Source organism: Mastigoproctus giganteus, chromosome 14 (genome assembly GCF_048544385.1).
Source record: "Mastigoproctus giganteus isolate SK-2022 chromosome 14, ASM4854438v1, whole genome shotgun sequence".
In the NCBI taxonomy this organism is placed as follows: Eukaryota; Metazoa; Arthropoda; class Arachnida; order Uropygi; family Thelyphonidae; genus Mastigoproctus; species Mastigoproctus giganteus.
Window position 1 is genome coordinate 11,465,286 of NC_143588.1, and position 24,211 is coordinate 11,489,496.

Genomic DNA, 24,211 nt, shown 5'->3' on the forward strand with positions numbered 1-24,211 from the left:
AAAGATGCAGTTACTTGGCAGGCTGAAATGGTCTCTAACGGTTGGCAGCAATTTGCCTTTCAATATAGCCAGGTATCCACTGGCATTTATGGAACCTTTTATAAACTGCAGGTGACCTACTCCGCGACACGAAATGCACCCCCATGTCATTTGGCTGGTAGAGAATCTCACTGTAGACACCATACAATCTGGATGGTATTCTTCACCACGTCTACGGCGAATCGTTTGTCTCCTATCAGAGCCATTCAGGTTGAATTTCTTCTCATCTGAGAAAATAACTGACTTCAACTGCTCGGGGGGGGGGGGGTGTCCAAATTAATCGGGCCTTTCTTAGGATATATTTAGGATTTGTGAGGAGGGCTATTTTCTTAGGATGACAGGCTACAAGTCCATTTTTGAAGATGTGTCTTTTCACTGTTACTGCACTTGCTACCACTCCTGCATGTTCTTCCCATTCTCTTTTCAGCTCAGACAAAGAAGCATCACAGTTTTTAAGGCATAAGCGCTTCAAAACGCAGTCCTGTTTTGACATAGAGACTCTCTTGTGTCTGGTTCCTTTTTTCCTATCAGCAGAACTAGTATTCTTGAGTTTGGAAAGAAATCTACTCACTATTGGCGACTGATTACAAGACACTCTATAAGCAATATGATGGGAAGAACTTCCTTCCTCATGTAAAGCAACGATAGCACTCTTTATTCGTGGCGTCAACTGCACGTAACTCGCCATCCTGACACAAGCAAGGAATGACTGCAACTCTTGCAGAGTGTGCTTATATAGCCAAAAATAACAGCTGATGCAATATTACATCATCATCATCTACCCATGTCAATCTTATCTGATGCAATCTGTAAGAAATATTGCCATATACGTGTGTTTTTCAGAAGACAATTACAATTTTAAGGGGTGATACACTTTCTTTGAACACCAGTGTAAGTAGGAAATCCAGTGTCAAGTACATTAAGATCATTGTTATTTATAAATTCCTCAATCAATTTGCCTTTGCTGTCCATTGTAGTGGACCCCACGATGGATGGTGTCCATTAAAGTTACCAAAAAGACAAATTGGAGTTTGGAGTTGAGTAATGAGGTTGTCAAGTTCTGAAAGCTGAATTGGTAGAGATGGCAGAATATAAATGGAAACAAGGGTAACTTGAAATACCCACTGAAATGCGTGCAGTCATAGCTTCTAGATTGGTTCTTAATTGGACTGGTCTGGATGGCACATTAGAATTTACAATAATGGCTACTCCTCCACATGCTGAAGACTATGAGTTCCTATCTTGTCTGTAGATCATATAATTTGAGAAATTTGGCAAAATTTTGGGTGACAAGAATATATCCTGGAAGTGTATGTCTATTGGATTGAATCGAGTTTATAAATCTTTTATATCATCAGAATGACTGCTGAGTCCTCTGTGGTTCCATTGTATGATGTTATGCATTATTTAGGTTTGGCTGAGGGCAATTCATCAGACTGCCTTTTGTGTGCTCGACATTTTTTACGTTCTTTTTTTTTGAGAAGGAGGGGTGTCCAGTATCCATAGTGTCATTCACATGAAGCTCTAATTCCTCATAATTGGAGTGTACATCTACTTCCATACTGTTGGTTGGCGATTCAATTTTCTTACTGTCTGGTAGTTTCTGATTTTTTGCTGTCATGTGATGCGGTTAGAGTATCAGTTGGGATACTAATTGGAGTGTTAGTTGCTTCACTAGTTTTAGTTATAGGAGAATCTTTTCTGGAAGCTGATAAGGTTTTTTTAACCCAGTTTGCCAGAGAGGTGTTCAGTGGTATTGATACATCAGTTTGAACTGCAGTTGAAAGATGTGTGAAATGCATAAGACAGACTAGGCAGGGTCAACATAATTTGTCTGCGTGCCTCAGGATATGTAACTTTATGTTCAATTTTCACTTTTGAATTTTCTTTCTGGTTTTCCACATATCGCATGATTTAGAAAAGGCAGGATGGCTTCCTTTGCAATTGGGACAAATCGGAGTTGTGGCTGAGCAATCTGCTTGTGTATGATTCTTCGATCCACATACAGGACAGACTGGTGCCTTCTGGGAGTGGCCATATTTCTGGCATTTAAAACAACGAAGAGGATTTGGAATGTATGGCCGAATTCGGAAGTTTAAATTGCCTTCTGGGAGTGGCCATATTTCTGGCATTTAAAACAACGAAGAGGATTTGGAATGTATGGCCGAATTCAGCAGTTTAAATAGCCAGCTTTTACTGTGGATGACAAATCAGGAGTGCTGAAAGTTAAAATGATGGAACGAGTTGAGATGAGATTTCCATCTTTTTTAATCATTATGTGCCTCGCACTGATTACCTTCTGATTACTCAGTTCCTAGTCCTTCTCAGACACTGCAAATAGATTCCACTCTATAATCACTCCTTTTGATGAATTTAACAGAAACTTAAAGCCGACCAAATGTCTTTGTCTTTAATAGTCAACTCAGAATGTTTGGAGTTGCTGTTATGGTGATAACTTGCCCACAGGCTGAGTGGACAGAAAGTGTTTCACCAAAAGGTTTTGTAGGTTAGGACACTGCTTCTCTTCAAAGCCTTTTAGGTTGGTTGGCATCTTTTTCATTGGATATGTCTGACTTTGAGCTTGATTGCTCTAAAGAGGGAAAATTATTTAATTCCATCGTTGCTCCTTTTAGCCCCGGGAGAGTGACTTTCTTCTCCCAGGTTACCGGCCCCGCCACGTGGAGGAAGGAGCAGTTCCACCAATGACCAAGTGGTTGTAGAAGGTGGTTGTCTCTTAGTAATAAATATATATACTAAATAAAGAAAGGTTGTTTTCCTTTCTGTGTTCTTACTTAATACTTTAAGCACAGAACCACTGGAAGTAAATAAACAAGAAAAAGACAATCTTTTTTTTTGGTAAGAGCACTCTAGAAATCACTGAGAAAATCGCTTGTCACTCAGGGCCTATGATGCAAGAAAGAATGCTTATATAGCATCAGCCAAAAAAAAACCAAAAAAACCCAACCTACTCATTCAGTTTGTCTGCTACCTGAGAAGGATCACCAACAGTTGAATCACTGATATCAAATGGACCAATCTGATTCATCCCTTTCCTTGTAGAGCTTACATAAGTAAAGAAGTCTTTGCTGTTTTAATTTGCTTCCTTTGCAAGGATTTCTCGTAATCTGCTTTTTCTTGCCTAACCTCCTTTGTGGCTTGATTACAGACTAGTTTATATCTACCATAGGCTTTCTGTGTTGCCTGATAATTTATATGCATCCCATGCATTTTTCTTCTCTGCCACGAGTCTCATTAGTTCATCTGACATCCAGTTTGGCCTAAACCTTTGGCCTATTTCTCAGTTGGTATGAAAAGCCTAATGACTTCCAACATTAATTCCGTGAATGCTTCCCATTTCAAATTTGCCGTTGGTAACATCATCAGTTGATTCCACAGTGTAGAATTAAAAAACCATTTCAGACCACTGTAGTCACCTTTATGAAAACAACAACCCTTTCCTTTACCCCTGATTGTAGTTACATCTTTAAGTAAATCCCATATCAGTATGCTGTGATCACAGCCACCAAGTGGTTCCTTTATCTGCAGATTATCAATGCATGAATAATCACTGCTGATAATCAGATCAAGAGTATTGTTCCCTCTCTTTGCCTCTTGAACATTCTGCCATAGAAAACATTCATTCATTAAATCCACAAAAGCCTTACTTGTGTTATAACTGCCTCTAAAATTTTCTTTACCACACAAATCAGACTAAATTGTCTGTAGTTACTGACTCACTCTTGGCACTGCATTTAGGTATTGGTGATATGTTTGCACTTCTCCAATCGAAAGGAATCTCTTTCGAGTCCAAAGTCGCCCTCATAATTAATGGGTATATGCTATCAACTCCAGGATGCCTTTCTTGCCTTTATGCTCTAAAACGTTTCCAATAAACAGTGATTTCGAAATTGCAGTGAACTGCAATTTCGAAAATCACTAATTTCATATGATTCAACCTCATTTGCATAGCTTTTTCTGTGTGAAAGGTCTTTCTTTAGTAAAGACAGATGGAAAGTACCTGTTCAGTTCATCCACATCAGCTGGGTTGTCTAAATCTCTCCCATACCCAGTGCACATGGGTCCAATCTGATTTACTTTTCCTTCCTTGTATTCACATACATGAAAAATTCCTTGTCCTTATTCTTTACTCTCTTAGTTGAGTTTTAGGAGCACAGTGACTAAGGCCAATATTGCACTGTGTGCTCTCTTAGCTGGTGCTTTCTTATATATAGCCTTGGCTCCCCCTCTAACCTTATCTGTGGTACTATTACAAATCAACTTGTAGCTATTGTAGGTTTCAATACTTTCATCCCTCTCTAATTATCTCATGTTATCCCATATATGAAGACACAGGCATGGACATTGGAAGGCTAAGTCCATAAGCAGGCTGGCAAACAAATGTGCATTCCATTGTTAACGTGGTTTATTTGTTAATTGTTAATTTGGTTCATCTGCAAATGCAATAAAATAGTTACTCTAATGACTGTTGTGACCAAACAAATTTATAAAAGGAAATTTATTTTACAGTTGTAATTTAAAAAAAAAACCATTATTATAAAGATAAAATTTGATACAACCAACCTTTCAAACAAAATTACACTTTTATTCCAATATTATATAAATATCTATATATAAATCTCTTATTATATTATATCCAATATTATATAAATATCTATATATAAATCTCTTACCATATCTTAATTCTAAAAAAAGAATTGTGAAGAAAGTATGGCTGGAAAAATTTTAAAAGTTTAAGAAACCTCTAAGAATTTTTCTTGCTTTATCTTAGAAACTATTCTGTAATATTTTTTAAAGACAAATGAAATAATAACTCATCTTATTCAGACACGTATTTACCTTTTCTAAAAAATTTAGCCTGTTTTCCATGAACGAATTTATCAGTTAATTCGTGTGTTGCACGCTGTGCCATATTTTCAAATGAACAGTAGTCTGCTATTTGAACAATCTCCTCTTTTGAAAGTGTTTTATGAAGAAACTCTGCAATCTGTCTTATTCCATAAGATGGATTCTGTAAAACAGTCATTTAGACAGTTTATTCTATTTATTTTTAACTGTATACAAAGACATTTTAATGAAAAGTAACTGAATAAATATATATACAGGGTATTTCAATTAAAATGCACATATATCTTGCTTATTTTTAAGTTTAGGTTAATTGTAATCTGGACCTTTTTTCCTTTTGTCATATTTTGGGTGAAATTTTTGAATTTTATGTTTAAATTGGACTAAGTATTACTGTTTAGATTTTACTATTTCTAAATTTAAATTCTGCCTAATCAACCGTTTTTTTTTCTCAATGGGAAAGTTGTTCCCCATCCTCTGTATATTTCTGAAACAAATGTAAACCAACTTTATTTTGAGAACAAACAAACACAATGGTTGTATGTGATGATCACTTTTCGATAGGCACATTTAGCTGTGTTGAACAGCTAGCTGTAAAAGGGCAGTTGTCTGTCTCCTCTTGCAAATGACAAAAGATATTCTAACAATAATATTATAAAGAATTATTAAAAAAAAATAAAAATTCGGAAGTGGAAAGCAGTAATATTCACGAAATAGTAGTTTAAGAAAAAAACCCCACAATAATAAATTCATTATCAGGAAATAGTAATTGTAACAATGCACAATCGGAAATAGTAATGAACAATTGTAACCATGCAGCCAACATGCTTGATCCTTTTCTTACAAACAACCCTTCTAAGTACAAGGTTGAAGTGAGTGGTCGTTTAGGCACCTCAGGTCACAACTTCGTGATTGTCTCTTCTCCAATGGAGCCTTTACTCGTGACTATTCCCAACCTCGTGTTGTTTGGCATTACAAGAATGCAAAATGGGATGACCTGTGAGATTTCTTTTCTTCTTTTCCTTGGTCGGAAAACTATTTCAAACTTCTGATGTCAACGTTTACTCAGATCGTGTCAGTCAAATTATTCTTGCAGGAATGGAACCCTTCATTCCACACTCCACCTTAAAATCTTGCCCTTTATCTAAACCTTGGTTTTCCAATAAATGTGCTAAGGCTGTTCAAGAGAAGAACATTGCATATCACAATTGGCTTGTTTCCAATTTTTCAGTTTCACTTTCTGCCTACACCAGAGCTTGCAACAATTGTAAAGTGGTTATTAATCAGTCCAAACTAGATTTTGAACAGACTAAGAGTAGAAAACTTGCTTCTTGCCCTAATGGTAGCCGAGCATTCTGGTCTCTTGCCAAATGCTATTGGCCACAACTTTTGCCCATCTCTACCCCCAACTCTGTCAAAACCAGATAGTTCTGTTGTCACTTCAGCCAAGGATAAAGCTGACCTGCTAGCAACCCATTTTTCTTCAAACTCATGTATTAATGATCTTGGTAAAACACCTCCCACCATTTCCAGCACACTCCATTCAATGCCTCCTGTGGTCTTCCATCAAAAGGATGTCAGAAGGATTTTGATGAATCTTGATGCTAAGAAAGCTCCAGGTCTTGATGGTATTTCTCCACTTGTTCTCAAAACCTGTGCTCCTGAACTTACTCCTGTTCTTTGCTGCCTTTTTTCACTTTCTTATTCCAAAGATGGTTTTCCTTCTGCTTGGAAATTTTCTCATATCCAGCCAGTTCCTAAAAAGAATGACAAATCCCTCCCATCCAATTATCGTCCCATTGCAATTACTTCTACTCTTTCTAAAGTAATGGAGAAATCAATTAACCACGAACTCTTAAACTACCTAGAAACCTTCCGTCTGATGAATGAACGCTAGTATGAATTCCGTCAGTGTCGATCCACTGGTGATATTCTGGCTTATGTTACTCGTTTATGGACAAATTCAATGGAAAAGTTTGGTGAAACACAAGCGGTTGCTCTTGCCATCTCAAAGACTTTCGAACGTGTTTGGCCAAAGGTCTTCTAATCAAGCTTCCATCTTATGGTTTGCCAACTGATCTTGCCAACTGATCTTGATCTTGATTTTTTGTAATTGGTTATCCAGTTTTCTCTCTGATTGCTCGCTGAGGGTGATGGTAGATGACTCTCTGTCTTCTAACTTCTCCACTAATGCCTGTGACCCCCAAGGTTCAGTTCTTTCCCCCACTCTTTTCCTCTTGTATATTAATGACCTTCTTGCATTGACTGGAAATCCTATCCATAGTTTGCTGATGATAGCACATTGCATAGGATTTCCAGTCAATGCAAGAAGATCATTAATATGCAAGAAGAAAAGAGTGGGGGAAAAGAACTGAACCTTGGGGGACACCAGCATTAGTGGAGAAGTTAGAATCATCACCCTCAGTGAGCAGTCAGAAAGAAAACTGGATAACCAATTACAAAAAAACAGTTGGCAAACCATAAGATGGAAGCTTGTTTAGAAGACCTTTATGCCAAACACGATCGAAAGCCTTTGAGATGGCAAGAGCAACCACTTGTGTTTCACCAACCTTTTCCATTGAATTTGTCCATAAACGAGTAATATAAGCCGGAATATCACCAGTGGATCGACACTGATGGAATCCATACTGGCGATCGTTCATTAGACAGAAGGTTTATAGGTAGTTTAAGACTTGGCGGGTAATTGATTTCTCCATTACCAGGCAAGATGATATATCTCTTTTGCAGATTACCCTGACTTCTAATCTCTCTTGGCAGAAGCACATTACAAATATTGCTTCCTCTGCATCTAAAAAACTTGGTTTTCTCTTTTGCTTTCGCTGTTACTGTTCTTCCAAACAGCTGTTCACTCTGTACAAATCGCAAATCTGCCTTACCATGGAATATTGTTTCCACATCTGGGGTGGTCCCCCAAAACCTCTCTCAGGTTCTAGATTCCATTCAGAAGAGGTCAGTTAGGTTAATTAATGACTCATCTCTAACAGTGTCTCTCTACTCTCTGTCTCATAGACATTCTGTTTCTGCTGCATGCCTTTTCTACAGATACTTCCATGGGCACTGTTCTTCTGAATTGGCTTCTATAATTCCCGCCCTCCCTTTCAAAACAGTCCGAACAAGTGTATGGTATGCGTATGGTCCAAACAAAATGGCAACTAAAGTTTAATCCTTTTAAATATAAGGTTATGCATTGGAGAAAAGAGATCCTGGAGTTATGTATAAGCTACACAGAGAGGAGCTAAAAGTGGTTAAAGACAAAAAAAGATTTGGTGTTATGATTTAATATGATGTGAAATTTTTCATGCAGAATAAACAGAAGCGAGGAAATCACATGGTATCCTCCCCATGATTGATAGGGCATTTGTTAATAGAGAGAAGAAAGTCATTATCCCTCTTTACAAGGCAATGGCTAGATTGCATTTGGAATATCATATTCAGGTCTGGAGACTGCACCTGAAAAAAGATGTAAAACTTCTGTAAAAGTTCAGAGAAGGGTGACCAGGTTGGTAACTGCAAAGCAATGCACATATGAAGAATAGCTTAGTAAATGTAGACTGCAAAGTTTGACAACCATACAGCTAAGGGAAGATCTGTTCTCTCTTGTAGGTAAGACAAGAACCGTGGGGCACAAATATAAACCATGCTGAATAACAGAAGATAGATCTCAAGGTGTTCATCTATGGGCAGTGGGATGTCAATGGAATGTTGCCTCACAAAGTGGCAGAGGCAGTGAGTTTGGCTAAGTTCAAAGTTGAATTGTATTATTATCTTTTGGGAATGGGAACAGTATGAATATTCTGTTTTATTTTATTTTTAGTACTATTTTTATTGTTTTGGCTGATGCCAAAAAATAGTAATAATAAAATAAAATAAAATGATAATAAAAATCATTTGGCATTACTAATATTAGAGGTTAATACCTATAACGTTATAATTTGAATTAAGAGTTTGAGGTTTTTGTACAACATGACTGTTTTTCTCTCTAAACAATTGATATACTGATGCACATGAATATTTACTTCAAATAAAATGCTTACCGACTGTAGATCTTCATAGAACAGAAAGAGAATATTATCATCTTTTCTATGATTCCAAAATTCCAGGTTGTGTTTCCAGAACGGACTGTATGTTGCTGAAAAGTAACTTAGTTAATAAAGATTGAATTCAATATTTCATAATAATTTGAAACATGCACTATAACCACATTTAAAAAGCTTACTACTAAACTTCAATTCAAACAAGCTTATTACTACTTTATTGTTAATTTAGTTTGAAAACAGATTATACAAAAATTTTATTCATAAAATTTTAATTGTTCTTTTTCTGTTGTTGTTGAGACAAAAATAAGAATCTTTTAAAGTTTGTTAGAAAGATGTGATTAGGAAAAAAAAAAAAAAAAAAAAAAAAACTCTAGTAATTTTTTTTTTTTAATCTGATTAATAATCCACTAGAATTCTAATTTTATCAAGATTCACCGAGACTCTGGACAAGTGTTTTTCAAATGGTGTTCCTTGGAATGTTCCACCAAAATTAGTTGTTGCTAGCTGCTGGAAAAACACTGTACAGGGGTTAAAACAATATATATATAGAAAAAAAAAAAAAAAAAACTTAGGAGTCTAAAATTCTGATAGAGCTCATATCCATCTTTCCTTGTGAATCAAGGGCCAACTTTTGGCAGTCATCATTCTGTGACATACAAATCCTTTGCTTGAACCTTCACAATGGTGAGACTTTTAGTAACTCTGGTTATATCCTGATGTGCAAGGTCAAAAACACTGAAGTAGTGAAAATCATGTTTAGTCTCCAGAGCAAAGCTATTTCATCTCTCCTCTGTCATTAGGGGTTTTGATGAGAATCATGTTGAGATCTAATATTCCTTACATTTCAATACTACAGCTTTAAATGGTTTTTGCAGGCTAGCTGTTAGTTTGCCGAACTGAACCAATTGGTAACTCTCTAGGAGGCTCTGGATCTGCTAGAGCATAATCTCACTACCTCTACTCTGCTAGCTTGCAACTGGAGGGAGCTTAAGTAGCATATATTTTGGGGAAGGGGGGGCATACCCGCTGAAGCCATATATGTCAAGGGGCTGGGTGTACTCTTATTGTGTATATGCCATATCCAAAACTTTCATCAATTCATAAAATTGTACATTTTTGGTGGTGGTGGTGGTGGGGGGGGGGGGGTGTTAATGTTTTTTTTTTTTTTTTTTTTGGTTTTTAGGAGCATTAGCAACTAAGGCCATATTGCTCCGGGATATGCGGTGGTCATTCCCTGACCTTTCTGCATCCTCCATATTTGGTGGTCACGGACTCGAACCCTGGTCTAATCAAGAAGCGTGTGCTACGCACTGCTGCTCCTGCCAACCTGGCTTTTTTTAATGTGTCCTCCCCACCAACTTTTACTTCATCTACAGCAATGTATCAAAAACAGTGTCAAACTATTTTCTTCCCTGCTGCCTAGTATATTTCTGGGGGGGGAAGGATGTTTTTTTTTTTAAAGCACTTTTAGTCTGGTATGTCTCTTTTATCTCTCCAATGCACTATCTGGTACATCTTTCAATATCATTAAGAAATGAAACTTTCATACTATAGAATATGAAATTTATTTTGAAAAGATGGTATTCACTTGAACAGAGGAGTTTGCAACAGTTTTTGCTAATACTGCTGAAAATTCATTAAGGTTTCAGGGAACTGCTAATTCAGTGGAAGGGAGGGAAGCCAGCACAAGATCTGCTCGAGTCAGTGGAATGAAACATACACTAGCATCCTCTCTGAGAGCATTTGTGTTCAACCATTAATAACCTTAAACACTGAAAAGGGAAAGTGTTATAGAAGCAGAATCCTTTAGCAATTGAAGACCACATGAAAAAAATTTAAAGAAAATATATGGGGTATATTAGTAAAAAGCAGCAAGGTAAAAAACTTAATTTGTCTATACATTAATGTCAGGAGTATTGTAAACAAATTAATCAAAATTGAGCTTTTGATGAGGTCAGGCTTACTGAGATGTGGTACCACTCAGAGAAATGAGATGAAGAATTTCATTTTGGTGAATACTGTGTTTTAAACAGAGATAGGGGAGGGAAGGGTGGGCAAGTTATCCTCTGATCAAAAACTGCCTTGAGAGTAAAAATAATCTTCCCAGAGTCAGAACAAGGGGATACTGATGTTGAGTCAGTATGATGCGAAATAACAGCAAAAGAAAGATGATATTAGATGTATGTTATAGGCCAAATTACTCTGGGAAGTATGACAAAAATATTTTTAGGCAATTTGAATGGGCTAGCATGTACAACTGTCTAATTATGGAGACTTCAACCTTCCTCTTACACACTGTAATATGTGGACTGGAAATACACTACATGGTAACAGGTTTTTGAACAAACTGGAAGATTGCTACACATTCCAGCATGTTTGAGCATACACAAGGAGCTCTAATATCCTAGTGCTGGTTCTCATGAAGGAGCCAAACTGTATAAAAAACATGACAGTGGGGGATTCACAGCAGGCACTAACCACAATATTATAAAATGAATTGTATCTAAAGAAACTTGTGTAGTTAGAGTTAAAGGTGAGAGATTTAATTTTGATAGAGGGGGATATAATGGAATGAAATATTTCTTAGGCTCAATTAACTGGTGTGAATTGTATCTCATACTGTACAGTATGAGATACAATTATGGGATGGTACATGTTCAAGGGATTTATCTGAAAGCCACAAAAATATTTAGAGCAGTGGTTGATTCCATAAATGTAGGATGCCAAATGAGGTTTAGAGTCTGACTGAGAAAGGAACAAGCATGATTCCAGTTTAGCATTAGTAGAAGCATACGATGCAAGAAAGCAAACTTATACAGCATCAGCCAAAAAAAAAAAAAAAAAACCCTTCCCATTTCACCCATCCATTCGCTCCAAATGTTTGTCTAGTTCTGCCTTGAATTTATTTAAGATGTCAACTTCTACAATGATAGATCCATTCCACCTGTGTTACATCATGATGGTTCTGTTGCATAGCATTAGCATAGGCACATGATGCAAGAAAGCAAACTTATATAGCATCCAAAAAAACAGCCAAAAAAAAAAAAAAACCCCTTCTCAATTCACCCATCTACTTGCTCCAAATATTTGTCTAGTTCTGCCTTGAATCTGTTTAAGGTATCAACTTCTACAATGACAGATGGAAGTTTGTTCCAGCAATCAACCACCTGCTGGCTAAAGGCAAATTTCTGCACATCTATTCTACAACTGTCTTTCCTTGATTTCAATTTATGTCCCCTTAGGCAATTAATCTGGGCAAGATGGAGAATCCCATCAGCATTGAGCTTCTCCAAACCATTCAAGGCCTCATACACCTCAATCAGACCACATCGCAGGTGCCTAGTCTCCAGACACTGCAATTTGCAAAACTTAAGCCTTTCCTCATAAGAGCAACCAACCCTTTGTTCCATTCACTAAACTTGTTGCCCTTCTCTGTACTCATTCCAGCAGCTCTACATCCTTCCTAAAATGAGGCCTCCAGACCTGTATACAGTACTCAAGGTGTGGCCTGACCATTGCCTTATACAAGGGATAATCACCTCCTTATCCCTGCTAGAAAAATTCCTGTATTACCACTCTGTCCATTGATTACCACTCTGTCTTCTTCCACTCAAACATCCCTTTATCCACCATAGCAGCAATTTGCCCTTAATGCTGCACTCCTTCAATTTGCACACCAGTCTTCCATGTGGAATAGTAGCAAAAGCCTTCCTAAGATCCAAGTATATGATATCAAAATTATTCTTTGCATCCAGTTCCTTTGTGACCACATCATAGTATCCAATCAAATTGGTCAGACAGGACTTCCCCTTAACAAACTCATGCTGTGTCACTTCAGTCTTCTTTAGATAATTCTGCAATACTTTTTAAACCAGTGACTCCATTATTTTCCCCATAACAGAAGTTAAACTAACAAGTCTGTAATTACTCGTGTCACCCTTTGCATTGGAGATACATTTGCACATCTCTAGTCCATGTGGACTGCTCCTGAATCCAAGATGCTCTCATAATTATGGCTAAGGGTTTTCTTACTTTCTTTGCTGCTTTCTTTAATATAACTGGATAGATCCCATCCATCCCAGGTGCCTTTCTTATGTTTAACTTAAACAATTTCTCCACCACTTTGCTCTCAGTTATTAAAAAATCAATCAGCTCCATTTTAGAGTTTGACAAACTTCTGACCGCCACTTCTCTGCAGAATTCCTAATTTGTGGATGTAGATGGAAAATACTCATTCATTTTTTCAGCTACCTGAGCAGGATTATCAACTGCCAAACCATCGATATCAAGTAGATAAATCTGATTCATCCCCTTCCTTCTAGAGTTTGCATAAGTAAAGAAGTCTTTCCTGTTTTTCTTTGCATCTTTGCCAAAGATTTCTGCTAATCTAGCTTCACTTGCCTAACCTCCTTTGTGACTAGATTATAGAACTAGCTTATATCTACCATAGGTGTCTGTGTTACCTGATAATATATATGCATCCCATGCACTCTTTTTTTTTCTGCCACCAGTATTTTCTAGTTGGTATGAAAAGCCTAGTAGCTTCCAAGATTAATTCCTTGAATGCTTCCCATTTACAATTTGCTGAAGGTAAGATCATCAGTTGGTCCCACTGTATAAAATTTAAAAAGTTTCAGAGACGCTGTAGTCACCTTTGCAAAAGAAAAACCCTTCCTTTACTCTTGAATGGTAGTTACATTTTTAAGTAAATCCTAAATCAATACACTGTAGTCACTGTCACCTCATTGCTCTTTTATCTGCAGATTCTTAATGCCTGAATAATCAATGTTGATAATCAGATCAAGAGTATTGTTTCCTCTTGTTGCCTCTCTAACATGCTGCTGTAGAAAACAATCATCTAATAAACCCACAGAAATGTTGCTAATCTGTGAGTGACCAACTCTCAAGTTCCAGTCAATATCTGGGAAGTTAAAATCCCACATTATAAGACATTCTGATTTACTAGCCCACTCTATTTCTCTGTCCAGCTGTTTGTTGTATTCATCAGAGTCATTAGGTCTATAACACACTCCTACTCTCACTTTTGCTTTCTCAGTGCTTATGTCACACCAAACTGACTGAACATTGCACTGGTCAACCATGCCAACTGGATGCTCTGCCTTATATTTTATGCTTCTTAACTAAGAGCATAATACCTCTCCCTCATTTATCCTGTCTGTCCTTTCTGTATACATTATATTTCCCATATTCAAATTCTGCATCCTTTATATCTGAGCGACACCAAGATATAAACTGAAATCAGAGACTTGGTGTCTCTGAAATCCCAACCATGTCTGTATTTGATATCTTGACCAACACTTCAAATTCATAAAACTTATTTACTATACTCCTAGCACTGGCGTATATGCAAGTATACATGCACTGTTCTTACTCTTAGTTACTCTAACACAGCCCAAGTATTTACTTCGAGATAGATGGTGACTAAAATCCGACTCTTCCGGACTTTGATCCTGCCCATTCTTCTTTACGGATCGGAAACATGGATTTGTCTCAAGTTAGATTTGAACAAACTTGAGGTATTCCAAATGCGATGCCTGCGGCAGATCTTGGGCATCTCTCTTCGCGACCGCATCACTAATGATACCATCCGCGCCAGATGCCAACAGCAACCAACCATTGCCGACCAAATCCAGAAGCGAAGGCTCAGATGGTTTGGCCACGTATGTAGAATGGGCACGAACAGAATACCATCCACACTCCTTTGGAGACAACGACCCACCCAATGGAGCATCCAACGGACCGCGCCTAGGAAAACGTGGGCCAAGCAAGTGGAAGATGACTTGAAGAGCCGACGTCTCGACCTTAACCAGGCCAGGACTGAAGCCATGGATCGTAAGGTATGGAAGAACATCACAGAGCAAGTCCGAAACCCTGCGGCACCTACAGCAGCATACTGGTTGCGTGGCCAACCGCCTCCCCCAGCTGCCAGCTAAGGACCAAGAAGAAGAAGAAGAAGAAGAAGAAGTATTTACTTGTTTTGTGATGACTCCCAGCATCATAAAATCTTGGTTTCATGATGCTGGGAGCCATCTTGCTTTCAACGTTGCTGCTCATTCCAATAGAAGCAGTGCCAGAATCACTTTCACCTCTGCCTATGGCTATTATTAATCTTTTAGCCTGTGTATCCCCTCCAAGCTAGCAGTTTTCTGACCCACCTGACACTGCCTTAATAGCATCAGCAAATATTCTTGCACCCCCTTCTATATAAGTGTATAGAATCTCTGCAGAAGCAGTCTCTCCTGTTAATAAGCACAGACCACACTGAGAAAAATTCTACCCCATGAGCCTGGCACAATTTCTTCAGGGCTGAATTGAATGATAAGGCTCTCATCATATATTCCCTCCTATTGTGTCTAGGCAGAATTGCAGATACTTTCAAATTTCACCCTAACCTGCAACTCTTTTTCAACATTGCCCTGTACCTGTTAAGTAAGTCTGCAGATCTCCTGCTCTATAACACCAACTTTCGCCCCTGACAGATGTATCCTGGTCCTATTACACCTATCCTTTTTGCACAATATATTTCTGATTTCCATGACAATAGAGTCACTGACAACAACTAGCTCCTCTGTGACCAGTGCATTCTGCCTTGAAGGTTGCCTGAGGATCAAGTGCAAGATTTGGCATTGATGTGGGCAGCTGAGAGCTTGATAGGCCCTCAATTTAATTCCTTCGAGGGCATCCATCCCCCTGTTCTTCAAGCTGTTATAAAGGTCCATGCTGAGCTAATGCCTAATATCCTCACACTCCTTACATTGAGCCCAAACAAAGACAGCCCCCTTGACAATATCATTTTCCACTCCTGATAGCTCTGCAAGCATCAAACAAACAGTACATCTCATAAGGCTGTGATTCAGAGTACGACTGTTCCCCCTCAGTTCTCCCAAAAGAAACTCTGATTATTTTGATTGACTGTAAAGTATTGCTGGATTACAGGTAGGCTGGGATAATGAGAAATTGAGTTCATCAAGCTTTAAAACAGGCTTGTGACATGGATTCAAATATAGCATACCCAATGGATATACAATAAGCTCATTCAAATACAGCAAAACTGACAGCTGTGGAAATCCAGCTTCTTGTTAAACAAGCATGAAGAGGTTACACTGCCTAAAGCACAAATTGGATACTCGGTTAGCATATTTCTTTTTACTGCTATGGGAGGCACTCCCCCCCCCCCAAAAAAAAAAAAAAACTATTTGCACTGCAACCCTGTAAGACGTATCTGTTGCTGTGAGTATCACATTTTTCTGATGACTACCTAATCTATGAGAGATATCAGAAACAAGGCAGATTATTGGAGATGACACCAAATTAGTCAAGTTTTTTTTTTTTGAATTATCTAAAAATAATAAACCTTTACATCCACCTTTAATCTGTTTTTTTTATCACTTTACAGTAATACCCACTTTTAAGTGTTTTGTATTGCGTCACGGTATCAGGTATAGTTCGGCCATACTAGCTCATGTACCAATAAACACTCCAGCAACAATAAAAATTTTCAAATCAGATACCAGTTTTCACGAAATAGCATTCATGACAAAAAAAGAACTAGGGGAACTTCATGATAATTGAAGAAAAACCTTACAGATGTTAATCAATGTTTACTGCTGAGACTCAAGAGAAATCACGGAAAAATCTTTTATTGCGAATGCATTAAAAAGTTAGGCCTCCAACCCTGTCAATTCATGTAATGAATATAAAAGGGATGGAGGCCTAACTTATTTAATGCACAAACTCAAAGAATCTGATAAAGCAATGAATGAATTGTCACTTTGGATTGTTTTCTTCAGTGATGAAGCTTGACTGCACTTGTGGGCCTTGCTGAAAGGCAAAGTGTATAAAAATACAGTCGAACTTGGTTATAACGAGCATCAATGGGCCAACAAAATTTCCTCATTATAACCATTACTCACTATATCAGTGATGAGTTAAATCTACCCCCTATTTTTTTTTTTAATTCTCAATAACTTGATAAAAGGATAGATTCAAAAACCAAAAGAAATATTAGAGAGAAAAAAATAATATTAGTATATACCTACATATTTTTGTATTAATATGCTTGTATAACTTACGATACACTTAATATTAAACATAATTTTTTTTGTCTGTAATTTTAAAACCATACACTTAGTACTAAACAATTTATTTCTCTGTAATTAAAAACAATACTAATTAACAATGAACACGATTTCCTGTTTCGTCGGTGTTGTAGATGTCTTCATCATTGAAATCTTTCCTATGTCTTCCCAAATGCAGTCAATCCATTCATTTGCCATTATTGGATCTGCAGATCGAGATTCTCCACTAATTTGGTACCACATAAACATGACTCTCCATAAAAAACTCTCCACATAAAAAATGTTACGTCAGTTTTTAAATTGATCCAGCCAACCATTGATACTTACAAAATCGTTGCGTCCAAATTGTTTAGCAAATTTTTCTGCTTGAGCCTTCAAGATCGGATCGTCTATTCAAAATCCAGCACTTCTTTGTGTGGTGAACCACTGAAGCAGTGCTTTATCAACGTTTGTAACCTCTTACTTTCTAATTTTTTTTTTTATGCTCTTTTCCAGTACCAATATGTAAACATGTTTATTCTTCCACAACGTTGATACTGTTAAGGAGGACAAAGAAAACTTTTTACAAACTTCAACATTTTTTGCACCACATTCTAACTCACGAATAATTTTGACTTTTTCGCGAATCAAGAGACACTTTCTTTTGTTTTGTTAGTAGACGCGTTTCTCAAGAAAGGGTTTGTTTCTAACTGATTTTACTTTAAAATGACAGTAAAGTGACTGAATAAAAATAAATTATCATTTTTAAAATTCTTAGAAGTCCTGAAATAAATTTATGGTTCAGTGAATACAAGACAATCTATCAGAACCGGCCACAGGTCTTTCAGTGCCTGGTGCGAGATTTTTTGGTGCACCCTCTCCAACTTCCTATTAAGTTTATGCATTATATTTTTACTATTAACTGAAAAACACTTACTTTTTTATTTTAAAAGAGAAACAATGTATGAGATCCCCTGAAGGATAGAATCAAATATATTATTTAGGAAATAAATAAATTAACCACATTTTACAATATAATAATGTTATTTATTATAATATAAATTGTATCAATTAAAAAAAATAAAAAAATAGTATAATTACTTAATATAAACTCTAATCAGTGAATTTTCAGGGCATTTTGCACCCCATAAATTTTGGTGCCCTGTGTGGCTGCACTGCTTGATTGCCCCTGAAGTAGCTCATGGTGTCTTGTCAATGATATACAGGAATTTTTCTAGCAGGGATAAGGAGGTGATTATCCTCTTGTATAAGGCAATGGTCAGGCCACACCTTGAGTACTGTATACAGATCTGGAGGCCTCATTTTAAGAAGGATGTAGAGCTGTTGGAACGAGTACAGAGAAGGGTAACAAGATTAGTGAATGGAACAAAGGGTTGCTCTTACGAAGAAAGGCTTAAGTTTTGCAAATTACAGTCTGGAGACTAGGCACCTGTAAGGTGATCTGATTGAGGTGTAAAAGCCTTGAATGGTTTGAGCATGCTCAATGCGGATGGGATTCTTCCTCTTGCTCAGAATAATCGCCTGAGGGGGCATAAATTCAAATTGATGAAAGACAGTTGTAGGATAGATGTGCAGAAGTTTGCCTTTAGCCAGCGGGTGGTTGATTGCTGGAACAAACTTCCATCTGTTGTTGTAGAAGTTGATAGCTTCAATAGATTCAAGGCAGAACTTGACAAACATTTGGAGCGATTGGATAGGTGAAATAAGGGTTTTTTTTTTTTTTTTGGCTGATGCTATATAAGCTTGCTTTCTTGCATCATGTGCCTTTGCTAATGCTAATGCTAATATGATGTGCAAAGGTGGAAGGAGTACAGTTTTGTGATCTACCAGTGATTTTTGAACTATGTTCTTTGATCCAGGTAACAAACTGCCCCTCTTTGGCCGAACCTTGACATCCCAGTGCTTACTCCTTGCCCAACTGTTCCATTCACACAAAAGGCAAGGCATTTTTGTGTATCCAAGTAGCTGTCCAAGTAACATGCCTATCACTTTAAAGTCAGCACAGACTAACCAGTTCTCCATACTTAATGTTTGTCAACAACTTCTTCAAGTTCTCATATATTTCTTTTAAATGCACAAAGTGAGGCTACTGGAATTGACCCATATTTATTTCCACTGTGGAGCAACACACCTTTTAAGCGCTTCTTTGATGAGTTAATAAAACGTCTCCACTGTGTAGGATTTTAACTAATTACTAAATAGTTCATTAAGTCACTGCAAAAAACATCCCATGTGCTAGAAGATTTTTTTTAATGTAAGTCTAGAACCAAGGAGTTCTGCAGATTCCTTTGGTAAATTTAAACCTCTTACCAGATCATTGAGTTCATGCTGTGAAAACAGTTAGGGCTGGACTCAATGTCTCCAGGCATGTAGACTTCAGTTTTATCTTCAGAAGTTTTATTTTCAGTATTCTCTGCTGCTACATTCTACAATATAAGTGGAGGGCATGGAATCAGCAGGTTATCCCCGAAAGGGACTAGCCTAATGGCAGATGGAATATTAGGATATACAATGCCCTCCGTTACACTTTGCATTGTATCTATCCTTGTACATTAACTAAACAAAAGTGGCAGTCATCAGAGTGGCTTGTAGCTCCTGCCAAATCATGGGGATTCCAAATGGCATAGCCTTATTTTTTTTTTTACCATTTTTCCACAATCTCAATGCTGTATAACACAGGTTTGGCAAACTTTATGTGGAGCCTGTTGTTTATCTTGGTCACCAAGTTTCAAAATAAGCACAATACACAGTTTTTACATACCAGTATATGCTCCTATCCCCAGTCAGTCTCAGAAAACATCTAACGACGTCAATCGAACTGCAAATCCACTCCTAGAAGATGTCATTTCCTCTAGGCGGCGGCCAGATCTCATCGGAAGACAGCGGAATCTATCTGCCTCTAATCACACAGGCAAACGTCGACATCCTCCTCCTGTTGTGGGAACAGCCACCAACTCTACAATCAGAGCAATCCCCAGAACCAAAAGTTCGACCAAGGGTATTTTTGTCTCGAGACTCGAACCCCAACTCTGCGATAGAGAAGTAGAGCAGCACATCAGAACACAGCTGCAGATAGAAACAAGGCAATAAAAATGATTTCTAAACACGAGTCGTACAGCTCTTTCTACATTCAATGCCAGCAAACAGATTTTGACGAATTACTGAAGGACCACTGTTGGCCTGTGGGAACTATCATTCGGCCTTTCTACGGACGACCCTCTTTCCCTGGCCCTAGGTTAGTGACTTAGCTATCAAAACAAGTGAGCATGAATGACAATCCATGTGTTTTTCAGATATCCAGGAATCTCTACAGGAAATAACGTCTACAAATGATTCATCTGTCTCTTCAGCCTACCAGAATTTCAATGACACTAACTCTTGTGAAAACATCTTTCTACCCTGTCACTTGCCAACAATTAAGCCAAACAACTTATGCCTTACTGCAGCATCAAAACATGCAATTACTGTATTCTATATGAACTCACGCAGTCTTGTAAAACATAATGATGAAATCCTCGCTCAACTGATATCATGGAATCTGCATCCAGACCTGGTTCTCTCCTGAGGTTTCAATCCAAATTCCAGACTATTTTCTTTTCAGAGTTGCAGAGGTGATTCAAAAGGTGGTGGAGTTGCTATTTATGTTCATAGTCATCTGCAATGCTCTGCCTTTCCTATCTCAAATCTGCCTGATCAAGCTTGTGAACTCACTTTTATTCGCATTGCCTCTTTGGTAATCGGGTGTCTACATTGACCTCCCTCAGCTTCAGTTAACAGCTTCCTTGTAACTCTTGACAACACTATCTCATTTCACAAGCAAATCCCTAAGCCTTCTACTGATTGGTGACTTTAATATTAATATTCTTCAAAGCTCATCCTCTCAGGTGCAAGACCTCTTAGATGTAATTACTTCAAATGGTTTCTCTGTTCTTACTGATGAAGATATCCCGACTAGAATGGGAGAGTCCCACAATTCCCTTCTTGACTTCGTAATTGGGGAATGCTCTCTCACGTCTTGATACAACTATTTCCAATCATCGTCCCATCTTAATGGTAATCGAAAATGAAATAAATGAAGCAGAGATCATGCACACTTTCAAATCTGTCACTCCAGACTCTCTCTCAAGCAGCTTTGTCACGACCTGCAGCAGTCAACGTGGGATGGTGTTTGCTACAAGTGATCCCAAAATTGCAACGAACTGCTTTTTTAAGCATATCCTAAATAGCTATGAAAAATATGTGACATATATCAGGAGCCCAGGGAATAAAAAGGCCACCAGGACAAGAGGGAAAATTTGCCCGTTCATCTCAAACAAGATTTGTAATATGTTAAAGAAAAGAGACAACTTTGCAAGGATTGCTAGAGCAACAGGAATCGAGGCAGATAAAATTAAATACACAACGTACAGAAACAAAGTCACTTCAAAGTCACTGCATTCGGTCAGAGAAAAGAAAATACTATAGTTTTCAATTTACAGGTATCATAACAAGCAAGAAAAAATGGACAGTTTGAACAAACTATTACCGGGAAGGACACTGAAATCACGAAGCTATGTTGGAGATGTAGTTGAAAACGAGATACTCATTTCAGATGACGAGCTAAAAGCTACTGCCTTCTGTAACCACTTTAATCCAAGTGTGAACAACCTCTTTCAAGACGAACTTGACTTCAGAGACAATGAAATGAGAGAATCTGCCAAGTACTCATTCAGAAACTCTTTTTTTCTCGTTCCTCTCTCCGATCAAGAGATTTTAGAAGCAGGGAATCAATTGAAAGAAAAGGGAGCCCCTGGCTTTGATGAAATATCTCCGTCTGCTGAAAAAGGTCCTTAGCTCAATCCTTATGCCACTGAAGCATATATTCAATCTCTCCTTTCAATCTGGTAAATTCCCTTCTCAATTCAAAAAAGCAATAACCATTCCTGTTCCAAAGGGAAACCGTTGTAACTCCATCAACAACTTTCGACCAATAGCTCTACTCTCAGTTTTTGCAAAATTACTCGAAAAAATTCTTCATAGCAGACTCATGGGTTTTCTTGAAGAAAATCAGCTCATCCATCAACAACAGTATGCTTATCGCTCTAAAAGATCCACTGATCTTGCAATTGTTGAATTCTGCTCAAGGATCATTGATAGTCTTGAAAAGGATCACTATGCTATAGTGTTTCTTGACTTATCTAAAGCTTTTGATTGCATAAACCATACTATTCTACTTAACAAACTCAATAACCTTGGCTTGAGAGGGAAAATTAACCTTCTCCTTGAAAACTACCTTACCGATCGGCCATTTGTCGTAAGAACAAATCAATCATACTCTGACATCTGTTATTTCTCCAGGGGAGTACCTCAAGGCTCACTTCGTGGACCTATCCTATTTGTTCTATACATCAATGAATTTCTCTCTCTTCTTCCATCTTCTCACCTAGTAGCGTATGCCGATGATATTTCCATCCTAATCACAGATAAAGACCCTAATATGCTCCAACTCAAAATCTCTGCCTTGCTTACTGTGATGCATAATTGGCTTCAAAAGAATCAGCTTATACTGAATCCAGAAAAATCAAAATATATGGTGTTTAGAACAAAAAACAAACCACTAAATATTGATTTAGACGTAACATACAAAGGAAAACAACTTGAAAGGGTGAATGAAACCAAGTTTCTCAGAATCTGGCTAGATGATAAGCTAAGTTGGGCAAAACAAGTGATAACCTTACGAAAGAAAACTTCGTCACTAGCGGGAATACTCGCCAGGGCCTCTGCCTGGGTGTCTCCTTCTCTTCTCTGAATTCCATTCTTTAATTCAGCCGCACCTCACCTATGGAATCATTTCATGGGGTACCACCAGCCAAAAAACCTCGCGAGAATCAACTCCATTCTCAATCGATGCGTTCGTTCAATTTTAGGCCTTCCCTGGAACGCATCAGTTAGTTCAAGATACAAGGAAGTGAGACTCCTAAGCATCTACCAGCTATTGCAGAAAGCCAAGGCAATCCTTGTTTACAATGCTATGAAGACAGCAGACTTTCCCCCCTCTCTTCAGATCCTTTTTCATAACCACAGATGAAGAAGAAATATCATACAATCTAAGAAATGAAGCCAACCTGAAGATTCCGCTTTTCAGAAAAGCCATAGGTCAGAAAAGCATAAAATACAGAGGTGCTAAAACCTGGAACAAACTTCCTGCAAAAATGTCACTTCACTAAATCAATTCAAGAAACTACTAATTGAACACATCACCAGAGATGTCTGATTCAAATTACTTTCCACTCAACTCCTGGATTTTAAAAACACAACATGGAAATAATGTACAAATGTTAAAGGAGGCAGTTGGCAAATAGTTTGTAAATTTCTGTGCATGTATCTCATCATTTTTCTTTTCTGTCCTCATGTAATTGTAAAAATGTTCACAATGATGTTATAAGCAGTGATGCTTTTTGAAGTCTTCTGTAAAGAAATGTACAAAAAAAACTCCAATTTATTTATGTCTTTCCTGCTGAACATTACCTGTACAATTTCAGAACTGTACATTTTTCAATTGTATATTTGTATATTCATAATTTTTTAAGGAACACCCCCTAAAAAGCCATTGGCTTATGTGTTCTCCCTCCCTTTTTGCTGTTATCTCCCAAAAAAGTGTAACATAAAATAGGGATAAATAAATTATTATTATTTACAAATACTGTAATGTCCTGTCTTTGCTTAAGTACTACATAACTTCCACAAATATAATAAAATAAGTTTGATTTGTTCAAACATTTGTGTGAAGACATTTTACTCACTTTTCAGCAAACATTTGGCACGATAACCTGAAAAATAAACTGAGCCCAAACTGATAAACACTGCTGCACAAAGCTCTCAAGATCAAGAAACATATGACTGAAGGCAGTGTCGCCAACATGTGAAAATTTAGTTTACCAATTCCTAGCATTGTGATTTCTGAAAAAAAAAAAAAAAAAAAAAAAAAAAGTATGTGATAGAAAAAAAAAAAAAAAAAAAAACGAATAACAATTCTGAAATCAGCAAAAAAAAAAAAAAAAAAACCTGTTAAAAACAGCTATTAGTTTACAAACATCAAAAACCATGCAGAATGATGTTATTATAATTAATTGATTGTATAATCCAGAGGTTCCCAAACTTTCTCGGTTTACG

The 24,211-nt window shown here is 37.4% G+C and overlaps 1 protein-coding gene across 1 annotated transcript in view; it reads right to left on the bottom strand.

Annotated features, from left to right (window-relative positions):
• Nucleotides 1–24,211, bottom strand: part of LOC150074978 (sulfotransferase 4A1-like) — a 126,884-nt gene that overhangs the window by 30,713 nt on the left and 71,960 nt on the right. Inside the window, exons 5-6 of the mRNA XM_090389020.1 lie at nucleotides 8,958–9,052; nucleotides 4,897–5,068 (exon numbers count right to left, since the gene is read on the bottom strand). Of these exons, the coding sequence (XP_090245146.1) occupies nucleotides 4,897–5,068; nucleotides 8,958–9,052 (267 nt within the window). The remainder of the gene's footprint in view (nucleotides 1–4,896; nucleotides 5,069–8,957; nucleotides 9,053–24,211) is intronic.